Raw genomic sequence first — 18,014 nt, 5'->3', positions numbered from 1 at the left:
CGGCGGGCACACCCAAGCGGCGAGGACCCCGCGCTGCTCGCTCCCGGGCCGCCTTGCCTTACGCGCTGGCGTGCGCGCCCTCGCTCTCTCCCCTAGTATCGCGGCGCAGAGGTAGCAGGAGCAGCGCGGGCGGCGGGGCCGGTAGTCGGCTGAGGCAGCCATTCCTAGAGCGAGAGCGCGGCGCACTGAGTCCCCCCCTCCCCCGGGCCACTCACGCACAGGGTGAGGAGGGTGGCGCGGCCCTCCGGACACCGGCGGGGGAGGGAGCGAGCTCTGAGGGGAATGACCGTTGGCGGGGCGAGGGGGGTGCCGGCGGCGGCGCGAGGCGGCGCGGTCACGTGACGGCCCGGCGCGCCCCCGCGGCTGGGTTGGGGTGTGTATGGGGGGGTGGGTGTGAGCGCGCGCTGGCAGGTGCGGCCCGCGTGTGTGCGCGCGCGCGCGCCTTTGGGCGTGGGGAAGCGGCCGTGTGCGCGCCCGCCCTCCCTCGTGTCCCCTCCGGCGGTCCGTTCCCCCTAACGCGCCCGCGCTCTCCTCTCTCCCTCTCTCACGCAGAGATGCCCTCGGCTACCAACAGCACTATGGCGAGCAGCAGCGGGAAAGCGGGCCCGGGCGGTGAGGCTGCCCCGGCAGCGGCGGCCGCCCCGCAGGCGTCGGGTGGCAGCATCACCTCGGTGCAAACCGAGGCCATGAAGCAGATCCTGGGAGTGATCGACAAAAAGCTGCGCAACCTGGAGAAGAAAAAGGTGCCCTCCCGTCCTCGGCGGCCCTCCCGTCCCCCTCCCAGCCCCCAGGGTGGGCCCCGGGGCCCTTGGTCGCCCATCCTCCTCGTCCCCTTTCCTCAGCCTGCGGGGGTCCTGCTTTATGGCGAGCCTCGGCCCCGCCGCCGGGCCGCCTGAAGGGGCCGTCGATCGGTCCCGTTCTGGTTTACTTCCTCTTAGGCCGGCCGGTCCCTTCAGCCGTGCCCACCCGGTCCCTGGGTGAGGGAGCCTGCGGCCTGCGCGGGTTGTTCCTGGCGTCGCCCCCAGGGGCCGCCCGCTGGAAGGTTCCAGAAGGGCGAGTGTCTCTCTACCGGCCTTTCCCCTCTCCCTTTCGGGGGTCCCCCGGCCCATTGTGTGGGCCGGCCTCTCCCGCGGCCCCGGGAGGGAGGGAGGCTGCGGGCCGCGCTCCCCTCCCGCACCCCCGTGCGGCAGCGACCGGAGGGGCCGCGGCTGCCGCCCGCCTCCAGCCCCGGGGCCGCGGCCCCCTCCCCGCTGCCGGCGAGACCCCTCGGTGGCGCGGTTCCCTTCCCCCCCCCCCCCCCCCCCCCTTCCGCCTTTTGTTTCCCTCGGCTGGGCCAGGCCCAGCGCCGCTCTCGGCTCGCCGCAGGGAACGGGCCCCGATTTCCCCCATTCCCCCCCGCCCCGGAGCCCCGCCGCCGCCGCGGGAGCGCTCCCCCTCCCCGCCCCGGAGCGCCGAGCTGCGGGGAGAGGCTGCGGTGCGCCGGGCTCCCCTCGGAGCCCGGGCACATGGAAGCGGGAGCTAACATGGCGGCGGCGGAGGCCGCCTCAGCCTCTCCGACGGAACTGCATTGTGGCAGCTGCCTGCACAAAGCCGGGGGCCGCCGGCCACCCCACCCAGCGGGTTTTTCGTCTCTCGTTTTTCATCGCCCTAAGCTCACCCCTTTGGGAGTCTTAGGTCAGCTGGCAGCGGCCTTTAAGGAGTTATTTTTAGAAATAGCAGCGACTAAATCCGTGGTCCTTGGACGGGTTCGAGTTGTGACAGGAGAGAAAAAGGGTGTCGTGGTTACTTACAGTTTATGTGGCACCCACTCAGTGCTCGGTGTTGCTAGATTAAATGAGCCTCAGCGAGTTTTCCAACCTACAGAGCATGAGGTGTCGATCAGAAAAAAGGCTAATGTACCTGTAGCCTGAAGACTTGCTTCAAAACTCTGTCTTACTAAGCTAAAATGAGGGAATACGACAAAATAATTTTATGTCAGTGTTGAAGCCCTAAATCTGTTTTTGCTCGTAGAAGTGAATGGGCACAAGTACTTTTCTATTGATTTTAACTAGCACTTTAGATCATGGTAGTCTAGACTAGTATTCTGTATTTGTATAAAGTAGAAATACTGGTGTTAAATTAGGCTGTACAGGTCAGTTGCAAATGAAACAAGCTGCGCCTTACCTCTAAAGATGTGTGCAGTTCAGTTTCTCACTTAAAAAATGAGTGTGGGATTTTCCTGCTTTTTAGCAATGAAATAAGAGAAAGCAGCAAGCTAGGAGCTTTTAGATAAGTTTCAGAATCAGAGGATCTTTTCTTGATGCTTGTCTGAATACTGTAATGTATAGACAGGCAAGATGTCTGTCTTAAACTTGTCATTAATACCTATAAATGTGTGCACACACAAGAACAGTGGTCCTCAACTTGAGCAAGACTACAGATCTTTATGTACGCCTCCAGTTGTTTCAATACAGTAGAATGGTTTGAAGCAATCATTGTATCTAACACACAGAAATCCTCTAAAAATATTGTTCTATGATGTTCAAAACGTGTCTTTAAAACTAAAATTAGCAGGTGAACATTCTGCTGATCTGTTCTGTACTTGGAAGTAATAAAGAGGATAAGCACACTTACTGGTGTGCGGGTCAGCTTTCCTTTCTAGTAGTGTTTTTATTTACCTTATTTTATAAGTAATTTACACCTATTTTTACACTTGCCTTCACCATTCCATTCCATTTGAATGGACTTCAGTCAACTTCCATAGTATCTTAAGTTACAAGGATGGGTGGGATTCTATTGCTCTGGCAAGAGAGGGTGAAAATTGGTGATACTGGTCTCACGAAGGCCCTAGTTTTTTGGGTGGGTTTTGTATTATCTGTGGCTGCTGTCACTATTTTTTTATAAATATGGTATCGTAGCAAATGATTAGAGGGGATGAAGTGCCTTTTTGCTAGAAATGGCTTCTGCTGAAAGGTGTTCCGTTAAAATTAAAGCGTCTGTTTTTGAGGCACGTATGGGATTAAAAGGAAAGGCAAAGGCTGGATCTTGAAAAAGAAAAGCTAAGTGTGCTCTCACACTGATGAGTTAAAGTTCAAACATTTCTCTTGAGTCTTTAACAGGCTGAGGAAGTTCTGAAACTTACTGAAGGATGACTCTCACTGAAACACTGTAGAAGTAAGGAGGTAAATTGTTCTTGGTGTATCAAAGCAGGATTACTGATTTGTGGGTTTGAGCCTCTCCCTTGGTGGAGGAATCAACAGTCCTTTAGTAACAACACTCGTCAATAGTGTTGTGTGCTTACTGTCCTGAAAACAACTTACTGTACGCATGGACATCTGTATTTTTATTTTACTTGTCAATAAATTTATTTAACTACACAGATGGATTAATTTTCCTTTATGTTGCATGTTTTGACAATATCTGTTATTTTTTTAGCCATCCAGAAAGTAAAATGGTACTGGATACTGCACTGACAGGAGTGGGTGAAAAAAAAAATCAGTAAATCTCAGTGCAAAGACTTGTGCTTAGTTGAACGTTTAAACCTTTCTTTGTCATTGGCTGATAATGAAGGCCAGTATAGGTGATTTTGAGAGCTTTGTATTTGAGAACAAATAAAAAAATATGCTTAGACATGCATTTGAAGGATGAAAAACATTGCTCTGTAAGAGAGGTACCATCTTGGGTTTTAAATGGTCTGCAGCTTTTAGTTGAGGAAAGGTCACTCATTATGAAGAAAGAAGAAATTCTGAAGTAATTTAGTGTCATGTGTTTCGTTCTAAACTCTTGAGGATAAAATTGAGGTGACCATCGAAATAGAGTACACAATTTCAAGTCATAATATTTTTAACTTAGTTTTATATATTCTGAATGTTTCTATATTGACTAGAAATCTAGATTATTACCTGTACTTCCATTTTCTCTTCCTAAAAGTGGCCTCGTTATTTTGAAGAATGAGTATTGCCTGTGTTAAAAGGGACTCGGATAAATTGAATTGCTGTTGAAAAATGTATGTGAAAACGTGGCCTGAAAACGTCTGTGTTCTCTTCATCTCTTTGTATCTGGGAATGATGGGAATGCTATCCTGATTTCCTCCTTTTTTCTGAGATGACTAGGTATTTGTGTGTTCGTGGGGGGGGGGGGGTAATTGAAGATTTCTCTACAAGACCTTCAGACATGCAACTGGGGAGTGGATGTTGGCAAGCTTAGTTCATTTAGAAGTTGCATGAACTCCTCTAGGCTTTTGTTAGGTGTCTGAGGTGAGAATCCTACTAGCTACCCTGCTAGCTTTCCAGGTTCCCTGGGACAAAATAACTTCAGTAAAACTTGGATTTTCTTACTCTCCCTGCTGCTTGTGCTTTTTGGGTTTCTTTGAGGGAAAAAACCTTTCCAAATTAAGCCAATTGAGTGTAGACCAAACTAGTGTTTGGATACAATGACAAATAAAAGTTATTTTTGCTTCCTGCTTGTGTAATACAGCATGAGCTATGTAAAAACAGTTTTTAAAACCAAATGTTCTGTTGGATAAATTACCTCATTTGCTAAGACATGGTTTAAGGTGTGGGCAGGTGATCACAAAGATTATTCTTGGGCAGCTGTAAATATGAAATACACTTGTTAGGTTAAACTACTTGACATGGCTTGAGATTGACATATACAGTTAAAAAGACTGCATGTTTTAGCTGTAGCTGGTAACTGAAGGTGCTGTTGCTTTATCAGCCTGTCTCTGAATTTCCAAATAAGTGTAATCCTGACTGGGTTTAAAAATGAATACTTAAAAAGTGGTTTTGTCCTTTTTACGCAAGAGTTTTCACTGGAGCAGTAGATGGATATTTCAGGTAGATATGACTTGGTTCAATACAATGTTGGGTTTCCCATGGGGAACGGTTACAAACCTATAGTAAAAGCTGGGATCAGTTTTCTATTCTTGTATGTGTAGCTAATGATAGCAGACGAGTGCCATGCTTCAAGTAGCTGGTTGGTAGCAACACTTTCAAGCGCTTTTACATGATTATTTGGGCCACTTGGATGCTCAAGGCTTGTGAGTGTCTCCAGAAGCTTTCCTTGTGAAGCTTGGTTTGAAATTTATCTTTTGGAAATTAAATATGATTTTGAAACCAATAAATTGTAAAATTCATTTGAAACTGTGTATTGAAAACCCAAATCTTTCTTTGAAGCCTCTCCTAATAGCAGTTTTGGATAACCAAGCTTCATCTCTGAAAAATCAAGCAGGTTTATCTGTGAAATTAGATGTTGTTTGGTACTTTCTGGTTTCAGCTGGCTCTGCTTTGTTTTTAACAGTCGTATGTAGCATAGAGGTTATGTCTCATAGCACATTCTGTTAAGCAGGTACGTGATGAGTCTTACAAGCTGTGGAAGATCTTTGGGTTATTTAAGTTTTTCAGATGCTTTTGATATTTTGTGGATGCTGTGGTTTTTTTTTCAGAAGAAAAAGATACACAGAATGTGTTGGGAGAGCCCCGTTTGTGTTCTAGAACCCAATTTGTGTTCTAGGATTCACTTGCTGTTGTAAAAATAACTCATTTTGAAAATAAATGATGTGTAGAATGAAATCTAGGTCTCTTGCAGTGTACTCACCTTACCTGTAGGTTCATGGTGTTTCTATACAAAATACTGTATGGTGATTTGGAAGGAGATCATACATACGCAGCTACCAAAATTTTTAGAAGTTTCATTCATCTGTGGCTTAACTTAGTTCTGGTTACTGAAGAAGTAGTATCTTTTTTTCTCTGTTGTCAACTCAGTTCAAAAGCTTTACATTTTGAAGATTGCATGTATCCATTGGTTCTGCATTTCTTTGGGGGAAGGAGTGGGTCCCATCCTGGTTGGTTTTATACCTCTGGCTCTGTATGGGTTTGGTTGCATCAGGCTGCTGACCCAGGTGTCAGTCTAGCCATACGGCTGTCCTTGTTGGCACGGGGTGGGCAGGAGAATACCCCTTTTGTGATCAGTTCCTCTGGGGTAAGCTGATCAGGAGACTGCGGTCTTCAGAATTGGTGTGTCTTTGTCACTTGCTTAAAAGCCGATACGGTGTGGAGATACTTTTCTCTAAACTGTTAAACTTAGCAGACTTTGGTGAAAAAATGCAAGAATATTTACAATTGTTATTTCAAAATCAAGTGCAGTTTAAACAGAAGACCTGTAAGCGTTTTATGTTCCAGAGTATTGATGTTAATGTTTTATGACAGCTTCTTGGTTGTAACTCAGGACTGAAACAGCTTCCTGGGACTTTTTAGATGTGTATATATAGTAGGAAGTGTACCCAGACAGTAAGTGTGAGAACTCTGGCCATTTCTGAGAGATTCTGAACTTCCATGTTTCATTAAACTGATAGTTTTACCTTTTTGATTGTTTTTCTGCCTGTTTTTCCTGAAGAAATGGGAAGACTTGATTTTTATATATGTATTTTTTGGGCAGTCTTTGCTAAGAACTGAAACTGGTGAGCGTCAAGATAATGGTGGAGAGCAGATAAATCACAATGTACAAATGTGAAACAGGTTAATAAGCTTCTGTTTTGTAGCTTAGCTTTTCCTTGCTTCAGTGCAAAATGTATTAGGCGGCTATTTCAAATTTTGGATTATCTTAATTGCTTGATGCTGTTAAAAAATATATGCTGTTATTGAGATGTCTCAGAGAACAGACTTGCAGTAGTCCCCTCCATCTTTTCTTGTAGTGAAGTGTGCCTAACAAAATGTTTACTTCAGGTGGTTGAAGGGGTTACTTTCTCCCCTTCCACCTTGTAGCTTGTCACATACACTTGTCCTGTTGTTTCTGGTATGAACCATGCAATTGAAATTATCTGGTTAAATATAGTGCTTCCCTCCTGCTCCTGGCCCTTTTTTAAGGGTTATTTTTAATCAGATCATTCCAGTGAACCAGTTTATAGCATAGCACTGTAAATGACTGTAACAGCACAGCTGAGTGGTCAGGCATTTTAAAAACGTATTGTTTTTGAAGCTAATGTCATGTAACTGTTTTTTTGGGGGGGTTCTTTGATACTTTTTTTTTTCTCCTCACTTTAAGATTGCTTTTTTGAAGCGATTCAGAGGAGGTAACAAGAACTTGAGAGTGAGAGGAGGGTATCTGTCACCATAATAAAGTAATTCAATTTTGGATTCCTGCTAAAATAAAATCTAGGGCATACATAAGCAATGATCACCACCACCTTCCCCATGCCTCCCCCATGCCTGGTAGCCTGTATGGAGTGGTTTTCTCCTGGGGAGCTCTAAAATACTTCATCTTGGTGGAAAAAGAGCTGAGGCATGGTGGCTTGCTGTCGGCAGAACTGGGGTCTGCTGACTCATGAGCTGTTTAATAGACAATTTGTGTGCTCACTTTGAAACTTGATTTGGTGGTGGGGTTTTTTTCTGCTGGTTTAGCTGCTGTGCGTCAAGATCTATATCCACGATGAGCGAGGATGAAGTTGTGGAAGGAGGGATGAAATTATGAAAATCTTTACTTTTTGCAGATGCAGTAGGTTGCTAAGCAGAAATTTTACTGCAGTTATTTTACAACACTAATGCTGCTTTTAGATTGCTGTTAGTTGACAGTATAGATTAAAAAGAAAGCATTTTGCTTCCTGAATATTTTTGTGTAATGCAGCATTTGGATGTTTGAGATGATAGAAAAATACTTACTTGGCATTTGAAATCTTTGTGGTAACATAAAGCTAAACACGCATTTGCTTGTCCCCTGCATTGCAGCTGAAAGGGCTTTCCTTCTTTAGCTTTTCTGATAGGAATGTTTTTAACGAAGAAAAAAGTGACAAGAAGTAACTTTCCTTCTATTCCTAATGGTTAGAAATAGACATATTACCCTTGCTTTTTAGTTGATAAACTACTGAATAAAAAGGAACAAAGCATTTACATTAGACCTAGGAATATTTGATCTTTCTTAAGAAAAACTTAACCCACTTTTTGAGTATGTTATTGCAGTATTCTCAATCTGAAGATACCACCCATGCTGAAGTAAGGCTGCATGGAAAAGGTATGCAGAAACAATTGTAGTTCTTTAGGGTATTTTTGTCTCTTCTCTCCCTTATGCCCTTAGCCACCAAAATGGATTATATGAGTGTTTTGCAGTGTAATTTTGCAATATATGTTTTCTTCAACAAAGTTGACCTCAGCGGCATTCCTTTAGAATTTGATGTTCTGTCCTGTTTGGTTTACTGTTGTTGTTTATGGATTTGTGTTGGAAACTGGATCACAGAAATTGTTGGGTTTTCTTAATGCATTTTTGTAGTTTTGTAGACACTGTTTAAACTGGCTCATCTTAGCAGTCTATTTACTGTGCAGCCTCACAAACAATTGCTTCAGTGTGTGATCAAGGGAATTGTAATCTGCAGCATGGGAGCAAGTGACATGAGCAAGTAACAACTTTAAAAAAATTTGTCTGCAAAGCCAGTTCACTGTAGGATTTAAGCTGCCTTAGGCAGTGGAGGTGTCAGTTAACTTCGCTGGCTTTGCACTGGGGCGCTGCAACGTTTGAGCTCTTTACCCTCCCTTTTGACTTCACAGCTTACCTACATTCTCTTAAATCATGAAAACAACCTTCTGTCATTGTCCAACCATGTTGTCATCTATTCTAAAATCAGTATGTAGAAGAGTAAAGTGAACTTATTTCTTGTTGTGTATATTTCCAATATGCTAAATGTTCTTCAGGGCTGTTTTGTTGATATTTTTTTTTTATCAACTGTGGCTGCTCAGTTTGATGACTATTACCCTACTAGTGTCTGTCCCCAGCATGAAATTCCCAGTAATGTATTTTTGGAGCTCAGGAACGTTTTTGACTTTGCTTAGGCCGTTACTGGCTCTGATACTGAAAGATTAAGTAGTTAATTGTTGCATCTAACCTGTAGGATTTCCAAAGAAATGAATTGTTGGCACTGGGTGCCATCAGAAGGACCAAGTCTCCTAAGGGTGGTTATGTGTTTCAGTAAATGATGCTTGGCATTGAATGCTTTGTAGGAGGAGCTTTCTTAAACTGTTTCACAGGCTTATCTTTCCAAAAGGTCTGAGATGGAGCATAGAAGTTCAATTAGCTAGAAAAATACCAGTAAAATACTAGAACTGAAATGTCCTTTAACAAAAATAGTAAAACCCCAAAACCAGCAATAACAAAAAAACCCTGTCACTTGGTGGAAAATAAACTCTGAAACAAAGATTGCATCAGGGTTTTGATTCTTTCTCATTCAGAATGAAGTGTTTCTGTTTGCTTTGCTTTTTCATGTTGTTTTTATACTAGCTTGGGAAAGGTAATAATTAAGTATTCATTTTGATAGCTTTCTTTTAATAAGATCAAGGCACATTCCATAAAAGATATGATCATATGTGATAATATAGATATGGCAAAAACCTAGACCTTAACAGTTGGGAGTATTATTCGTGCAGACTTTGCTTCCTTTCTAAGAACCTTTCTACTTAGCCTGTAGAATCTTTGTCACTTGGGCATGCATAAGTTTTACCTGTTTCTGGCTAATGTCAGTATTTTCCATGGTTTCATATTTAGGCAGATTAGAGACCTGATCCTGCTGAAAATTAACCTAACAATTCCCTTTTCAGTTTCTCCCCATGAAAAAGAAATCTTAATGCTCTTGAGCAAAAAATATTTTAGAGCTATTAATACAAATTGTGTTGGTGGGCATTCTTGCATAAAGGATTAGCAACTGTTTTAAAGTCTTTAAAACTAAACTGATGCAACTACAAAGAATTACAGTTCTGAATTTTAATAGCATTGGCAGTGGGTTTTTGCAGTCGTGTTTTTGGTATTGTAGTGATACAGTGGTAATAAGCTCTGACTGGGAACTGAGTTCAGCTCTGTTGTTTGGACTGAAGGAAGTGTGCATTGTGCTTTCCCCATTAGAAGGAATGTGTATTTCCTCAGAAATTAAGAATAGTTGTGAAGACCTATTGTGATAGCCAAATAAACATGGTTAAAATATTTATCTCTTAGGGGAAGTATTTACATATTTTTTTAGCCCAGAAGACAATTTTTCTTGGGTACAATTTCTATGTGATGGTTGCGTGCATGTGTAATGTGTTGGTCTATGTTTCCTGTAATTTTATTGTACCTAATTTTGTTAGCACAAGTTGAAAAAAGCAGTAACCTGATTTTGGTTCTTCATAATAGCATTTTTCTTTCTTTTCAGAGCAAACTTGATGATTACCAGGAACGAATGAACAAAGGAGAACGTCTGAATCAAGATCAACTGGTAAAAAGAAAAAAAATACTCAACAGATCTCTGTTCAGTTGCTTTGTGATCTTGGTGGGGAAGGGAGGGATGAATTTCGCTTCCCCTTTCCCTTTGGTAAAAGCTAGATTTTTCTGAGATCTGATTTGGCCTCATTTTTTTTGTTGCCTAGAACATGGCAGTTTTTGTGTTAATCAGAAACTGAAAGAACAGGTAGAATAACATGTATTAATGCTTTATGCTTGTTGAGGTTAGACTGTAAAGAAGCTGTGGTAAAAATTGGCATGTGTTATAACCTGGGACTATTGAAAGCATTAAATGATACCTTTGAGGTTCTCTGGACATCATCCTTTTCTTCACAGAAAATGTGCCCAGAGAGAATTTAAGGAGCTTAGTCACTTAGTGGTAGCTTGTAAATATTGTGCAGTCTAGTTAAAAACATTGCTTAGACCAAAGGCTCTGAAAATAAGCTACGTCCCTATGTGAGCTATCAGTGCAGCAGATGTGATGCTCTAGATAAGCTGGACTTAGTGCATCTGTGCTGCTTCTCTCCTTGTTGGGGCTGGTTCTTAGAAGTAGGTTATTACAGAGCTTGACTGAACAGCAGTTTTCCAATTGTAGTAAATATAAAGCAAATGCCAAATTAAATTCAGTTGTATGATGCAAATATGCATATTGACACACAAAGTGATTACCAGATGTCAGTAATCAACATTTTCTTGATGATTTTTAACATTGAAAAAAGTGAAGGAAAAAAAAATAAGTACCCTGCAACTATTGCAGCTGTTCACAATTAAAGGAATTAGCTGCTTCCCTTGGTCCATGTGATCTTTTCATTTGTCTAGACTTCACTTTTAGTCTGTGACAACTGAAAACTGGAGTATCACTGATCTGTGTATCTTTTTTAATGGCATATTATGAAAACAAACCACAGTAAGTTGTCTGTTTGAGCAAAGGAAATAACTAAAATTTCCTATTGAGGAGGGAAGCTCATGGTTCAATTTTATGGGGACCACAGCCTGAGTACCAGACTTCATAATGATAAAATCTTTTTTGGTTGGAGAAATGCTGAAAATACTTACTTCACTTACGTCTTCTGCTTCTGCAAATCGGCTAAGAAGGATGAATTTTTATCACCTAATGTGTGATATGTATATATGCATAAGTTTCTTAGCTAAATGACAAATGGAAATCCTTAAGGGAAAAAATCCCTAACAAATACAGTTCATGTTCCTTGCTTTTCAAATAAAGTAGGGCCTCACTTTTTCTTTGGCTCAATGTCCCTTACCAAGAACATACCCATTATTAATTTTGTCACAGGAGTATAAATGTCTTAGCTGTTTCGTTGGGTTTTTTTTTCCCAGATTGATTTTCTGTAACTTCTCAGTACTGCAAACTCAGTACTGCGTTAAGGAGCTTGGATTGCGTTGGTGCAAATAAGAATATAAGATTTAAGAAAATAGCGTTTCTTAATAGATTTCTGGGGAAGGGAACGTTATGCTCCATATAGCATTTTGATTTTGGCTCTGACTCAAAATAAAAATGCATTAATTCTCAAAACATTTATCTCTTGAGTGGTATTGAGTTGCCAGTTTACTCTTCTCCCCCATTCCCTGGTCCTGCAGTTAGTTTTTGTCAGAAACTGGCTAAAGCTAAACATGAAATTAGTATGTAATGCGTGTGAGCCTGTATGTGCATATGCTTTAGCATATTTGTCTAAGGAACTAGAGACCCTAAAGACAAAGTCTTCAATATTTTGGCCAGTGAAAATCAAAATTTGACTTAACATTGGTGCAGTCCCATTCAGAGATGCTGTGTCTCAGGAGCAAAAAAAATGTGGAAATTTGTTGGAAGTATGTATTTTGTGTTCTGTTTGTGATGGCTTACTTCTGTGTTTTTTTGTTGTTTTTTTTTTAAGGATGCAGTGTCAAAATATCAGGAAGTGACAAATAATCTGGAATTTGCTAAAGAACTGCAGAGGAGTTTTATGGCTCTGAGCCAAGACGTAAGTAAAGAGCAAGTGGTGCAATGTGAGCTATCCAAACAGTTAGTCTTTGAACTTTTTTTTCCACTGATGCTAGATGCAGTAGTCACCCCTTTAGAAGGATGAAGTGCTTGTGGTTTCTTGTGTATTTGGCTGTTTTCTTTTACTCCATGTACTAGTTTATCATGTTTTCTGAAGACTATTCCTAAAAGATTTTTCTGATGGGCTACATGAATGTATGGGAACAAAAATAATGTGGTAGTTTTCTAAGAAAACATAACTGTTGAAAACAGTGTGATTGCAAACAAGGCCTGTTATGCAACATTATAGAGCCACTTAACTGCCAATAGTAACATTTTCTTAAAAGAAATTGATTTCACAGGGCTGCTCTCTTTGGCAAGTGGCTGAGGGTTTTTTCATTTCTTTGTATTACTGTAGGGTATAAAGTCTCAGCAACTGAAAGCATTGCAGTTCCTCTTTTCAAGATTCTTGCTGTCTTGTTCCTTGCAAATAGTCTGAAACAGTATGAGACAAGATGAATACTATTTTTGTAAAGGATAAGTTAACTGAATATTAGTAAAACAGGTGATCTTTTGGCTTGGTGTTTTATCAAGGGTATAAAATCATAGTTTATCAAGAATAAGTTTGAAAACTCTAGTAGACGTTTCTAGTTATATGAACAGCTTTGCTTTATTTTTTGTGCCAAGAGCTGCTCAAAGACACACTTCAGACCTCTACAGTATTGTTGCAAGGAAGAATTAATTCTGGGGCAAGCTGAAAGCATAACCCGTTCCACAGGACTGGAAGATTCTAAATGCAGTAATGCAGTGAAGAATTGCAGTAATGCAGTGAAGAATTAATGAGCTAAGGAAAGAGCAGCAATATTGGTAGACTTCATGGTCTAGTTGTAGTTATTTTGGCCAGGAAAAATCAAAATTTGAATTAACATTGGTGCAGTCCCATTCAGGGATGCTGTATCTCAGGAGCAAAAAAATGTGGAAATTTGTTTGTTGGAGGTATGTATTGTGTAGTTGATGTTAGTGAAGCAGATTGGTCTAACGAGTGTATTTAATCTGTGAATGGACTGTGGTAATTTGAAGGGCGTCAGCATCCTCACATTGTAAACTGCTTACACAATTGATGTGCTTGTAAATTTGTAGGCCTCAAAGCCAAGCCATTTTTTTGCTTTTTTTGTATCGGGTTTTCATGTATATTTCTGCAGTTTTAGTAGTGAAGAACTAACTTCTTTGAACAAGTTTGTCCTGAAATATTTCCCTTGTCAGCTGACGATTATAAGCAGCAGGTGAATCCAGAAGTAATAAATTGGTGCTCTGCTTTCAAACTTGGTTGCAGTTTTTCCTGATTGGAGTTAGTTCTCATACAGTTGATTTTAGATGTCTTTGGTTTTAAAAAAGAAGTTTAGATGCTTAATTGGAAAGTTAATGTCATGAGTTAATTTTTTTGAAAGAGAAGATTAAAGTTTTGTAGTTACTAAGTGAGCAAGCTGAATTTTTGGAGGCTAGGTCCTTGGTTTAAGAATAAGAAAGGAGGAAATGTCCTGTCGGTTCATAGTAGTAATGCGTTTGGAGCATTATTATGACAGCAGTTGTAGAAGGTACTATGTAGAGTACAAGGCTGATGATTAACTGTCATCCATTCCCTTCCAGCATCCATGAAACTGAGAATGTTAGAGTGGATGCATTCCTGTTCCCTTTAGTGTTTGTCTGTGGACCTCGTGTCCAAGGATTTATTTAAATCCTTTTTGAACTTGGTTATACTATCTTCCCAACCTTTCATGGCAAAACATTCCATGAGTTCCCTCCTGTGGTGTGTAAGAAAAAAGTACTTTTGTTTATCTGGTTTAAGTTGATTTCCTAGTAGTTTCAATGAATGCCTCTGAGTGTCATGGGATATGGTGAATAACTGCTCTCGGTTCATGTTATCTGCTGGCCTTTTTGGCTTTTATGAAAAATCTGGATCACCCTTATTCCTCCACATTAAGGACCTAGGACTTAAGCTGTGCTTGTAAGGCAACTGCTCTGTTCCCTTAATCAGTTGAGTTGCCCTTCTCTACCTTTCCTAATTGCTATAAGTCCTCCTTGAGTTATGGAAGCTGGAAGTGGTAAATAGCCAGATTTGTTTAAAAGGTACTTATTTTTGTGTATTTTTGCCAGTTTCATCTAGATCAGAACCGCTTAGTATTTACAGAATAATTTATAAGGGAAGCAGAGAATAGCAAGCTGGGCTTGTTTTAAATAATGAGTTCCTGTAAAGCTTTAGACATGGTAACTGCAGTTACTTGGCTGAACTGCAGGTAAGTCGTACAGAGATACAGACTTCAAGTAAGAATATGATCCAAAATCCAGTATGATCCAAGGTTTGTAGTATTGATTTTGAAGTTTGTCTTAATCTGCAGGCTTTTGACTGCTTATAAGATAACTCTTTGAAATTTCACAGAACATTGTGCTGTAATGTTAGATTGATAAGTGGCAGTTGAACAGCAACATCCACCTGTACTTTCCGATAAAAGACATTTCAAATCTATTTTTCCCCCTAAGGAATTAAAGTTTAGGCTATTTAAAATGTCTTCTCATTTTTAACAGATCCAGAAAACAATAAAAAAGACAGCTCGCAGGGAGCAACTGATGCGAGAAGAAGCTGAGCAGAAGCGTTTGAAGACTGTACTAGAGCTACAGTTTATTTTGGACAAGTTGGGTGATGATGAAGTGCGCAGTGACTTGAAGCAAGGATCAAATGGAGTACCGGTGCTGACAGAGGAGGAACTGACAATGCTGGATGAGTTTTACAAGCTAGTTTACCCTGAACGAGACATGAACATGAGGTAGGCTTACAGTTAGGTACTGGTCTTTGTAATTGTCGGTCAGTTAACAATGTATTTGTGGTAATTTAAAGACTTGGTAAGGAATTAACTGTTACTAATTTTTGTTTTAAGGTTGAATGAACAGTACGAGCAAGCATCTGTTCACCTGTGGGACTTACTGGAAGGGAAGGAAAAACCAGTTTGTGGAACAACCTGTAAGTATAGTCTCTGTTAAGAAAGAGCATGCTGAATTTGTGCTTGAACTAAAATACAATGCCTGCTGTAAGAGAACTTTGGCAGTTAATTATCTTTGTGAGTTTTTAGAGTAGCTACTTTTTTTTCAGACCTTAGCTGTACTGTAACAGAGTAACTTAGTGAAGTGTGAACTTACTGTGTAGCTTACTTATTTTTTTACTGATGCAGCATCACTTGGTATTTAAGCTTAGTCTGTTCCTGCTGTTTCAGCAGTATTCTGCTGCTGGTGGTGCTTAGTAGCAATTCTTTGTTTTCTGGAAATGTGTGTGTGAACAAGGAGCTTTTGTCAATAGAATGACCTAATATATAAATTGGCATGGCCTTATTTAGTGTCATGTTCTGCTTCCCTTGTCTGTTGCAAAAAACATTCTGGTTTTGCCTTATTTTGATTGATTAACATTGTTAATTGGGGTGTGGTCCTGCAGATGGACTGCTTCCTTGCAAAAATGTAAACTTTCACAGATACGTAGCTTTTAACATAAGACCTTAAGAAAATGGCTCTGCTAGGCAGTTGCCTGTTTTCTTGTGTCATAGGAAATTTTTGAAATCCCTTAATTGGAAATAATTGATTTGAGAAAGTTTTGGGAGATGTAATGCTTTTCTGTAGGTAAAATGGCTAATAACTTTCCCCCTTTTAAAAAAAACCTATTCGGTTATCCTTATTATATTAATTTTGAGTTGTTAAGGAGTTTTTTGTGTTCTGTCCATAGAAAGTGAAATGATAGTATTGGTATTGTTATCAAACCTGCTTTATTGAGGAATGATACACAGGAGATTGTAAGATGTTGTGGCCTTAATGGTAATAAGATTTTCCTTGTTTGTGGCAGAACTTCAAATTGTTTATATTGTTGAAATGAAATTTGGTGAGGAGGTACCAGGTTAATACTTTTTAAATTAATGTTTGTTCTGCAAGAACTTGTCTGAAATGGTTGTGATATTAGATCTTTGTGAGAGACCAAAGGTAGGTACCACGTATTTTTTTGGAAGAGGTGAGGAAGGCAAAGGTATGGGGATAGTTTTCAGGAGAGCTGATCTAAGTAAGGAGACTTGTTCTCATACTGGATGAAGTTGGGCTGGGTATTGGTATCTGGATCTCAGGTTGAGCTTTTAATGATGTCTTTGGTGGCCATTGCTGGTTTGCTTTGTCTTGTAGTGGGGATGAATGTTAATGTATTTCTGTGATGTTCTCTGTATGCATTGATACATATAGCGACTATTACTTGCCAGACGTACATTGTGAATCTTCCATTTTAAGTCTTAGTTTTTGCTGGCCTAGACAGTCAGTAATGCTGCCTTGCCAGTGTGGCTGATCTGTTTTGGTTTAAGATGCCACAGCATTCATCTGAAGCACTGAGTGCAAGCTTGTGCTCATTTCACTTACAAAGGCTGTTCTAAGCCACTTCACCCCAGGGGAAGAACATTTGTGAAGGTGGTACCTGTGTGAATTTGTTTGTACTGACTGTTGTTTTGTAAGAAATAGACTTACAGAAAGGATATATTTTTTTTTTTAATTAGGAAATCATAAATAGTTCAGTTAAAGTAGGAACTTCAGTGAGTTTCTAAAACTTACGAAACTGAAAACTAAGCAACCTGAGATTTTTAAATAGCAGGAATAAAAGTATGGTAATTAAATTAATAAACTTTACCTCACTTTGAAGTGTTTCACAAATGTTCTGAAGAGTATTCTATGCTCTGAGATTCTCCTTGCCCTTCAGGTTATTCTCAACAGAAGTGAATTATTTATTGATTTATTTAATATGACCTAGTAAGCAGAAATTCTGGTAACAGTAGTGTCTCTGGACTAGCTTGGGGCAGCACCCAGCAAAAGGGTAATAAAATCTATGTGGGATCTTTGGGAAGGAAGGTGATGTTACTGTGAAAAGGTGAAGTTACTCTTAAGGTCTAATTTATTCCATTTTCCCAGATAAAGCGCTGAAGGAGATTGTTGAACGTATTCTTCAAACTAGTTACTTTGATAGCACGCATAACCATCAAAACGGATTATGTGAGGAAGAAGAGGCAACGCCCACACCTGCAGTAGAAGACACTGTAGCAGAAGCTGGTAAGAATATGAAGATGCCTTGGGACTAGCATATTTGTTCCTGTTGTACTGTCTTGTCTCTTTGGATTTGTCAGAATTATTAAATGGCAAATGTAGTTTTAAGCTTGAAAAAGCCTGTCTCAGAATTCTTCAGATGTACTAGTGTTTTGACTAGAAATCTCACTTCTTGATAATCAGGTATACACCCAGCCAGGCAGTGTACATGGGGGCAGCCAGCCATTCATTCAGCCCTGCTCTGAGCCATGAGGACAAAAAAAGTAGAGCAGTGTTCCAGAAGAGCTCTGTAAGGCTGACTCTTGGCAGCTACTTCTTTGGAGGAACTGTAATCCTTTCTAATGATCATATCGTAAATGTCTTCCGTTATGTGCAAGGAAAGGCTTAGTGTTCAAAGTGTGGGGTGTCAGCTGAACGAAGGAACAAAGTCACTTAGTAGTGCTTGCTTTTGAACACTTATTTCAGCATTTGTCTGTCCAGTGTGTCACTTGGTGAAATAAGAACCCAGGCTAACATTCTTTAGAAGCAAGTTTATGCAAATTAAAATCATTGCCAACATCTCTTTCCTTTTTTTTCTATAGAAATTCTCATTATGATTCATAAACAAAATCTTGTTCATTGATAGTATATATATATATAAATACACACTGTTGCCTGAGGCTTTTCCATTTTCAGTGGTTCCCACCAGTTTAGTCCATGTCCATTGTTAGAG

The 18,014-nt window shown here is 40.6% G+C and overlaps 1 protein-coding gene across 3 annotated transcripts in view; it reads left to right on the top strand.

Moving 5' to 3' along the window:
- The first annotated feature begins 25 nt into the window (after positions 1 to 25).
- Positions 26 to 18,014, top strand: part of CAPRIN1 (cell cycle associated protein 1) — a 35,916-nt gene continuing 17,927 nt past the window's right edge. For 2 of the 3 annotated variants that reach the window (XM_056353169.1, XM_056353168.1), the window contains exons 1-7: positions 73 to 222; positions 553 to 743; positions 10,145 to 10,207; positions 12,105 to 12,191; positions 14,774 to 15,012; positions 15,124 to 15,206; positions 17,171 to 17,308. In XM_056353169.1, the coding sequence (XP_056209144.1) occupies positions 555 to 743; positions 10,145 to 10,207; positions 12,105 to 12,191; positions 14,774 to 15,012; positions 15,124 to 15,206; positions 17,171 to 17,308 (799 nt within the window). In that variant the 5' untranslated portion in view covers positions 73 to 222; positions 553 to 554. Of the gene's footprint in view, positions 223 to 552; positions 744 to 10,144; positions 10,208 to 12,104; positions 12,192 to 14,773; positions 15,013 to 15,123; positions 15,207 to 17,170; positions 17,309 to 18,014 lie in introns of all 3 variants that reach the window. The other variant, XM_056353170.1, reaches the window with a different exon arrangement.

The sequence above is a fragment of the Falco biarmicus genome, chromosome 10 (genome assembly GCF_023638135.1).
Source record: "Falco biarmicus isolate bFalBia1 chromosome 10, bFalBia1.pri, whole genome shotgun sequence".
Classification (NCBI taxonomy): domain Eukaryota; kingdom Metazoa; phylum Chordata; class Aves; order Falconiformes; family Falconidae; genus Falco; species Falco biarmicus.
Note: the sequence above shows the minus strand (reverse complement) of the source record. Positions and strands in the feature narration are given on the sequence as shown.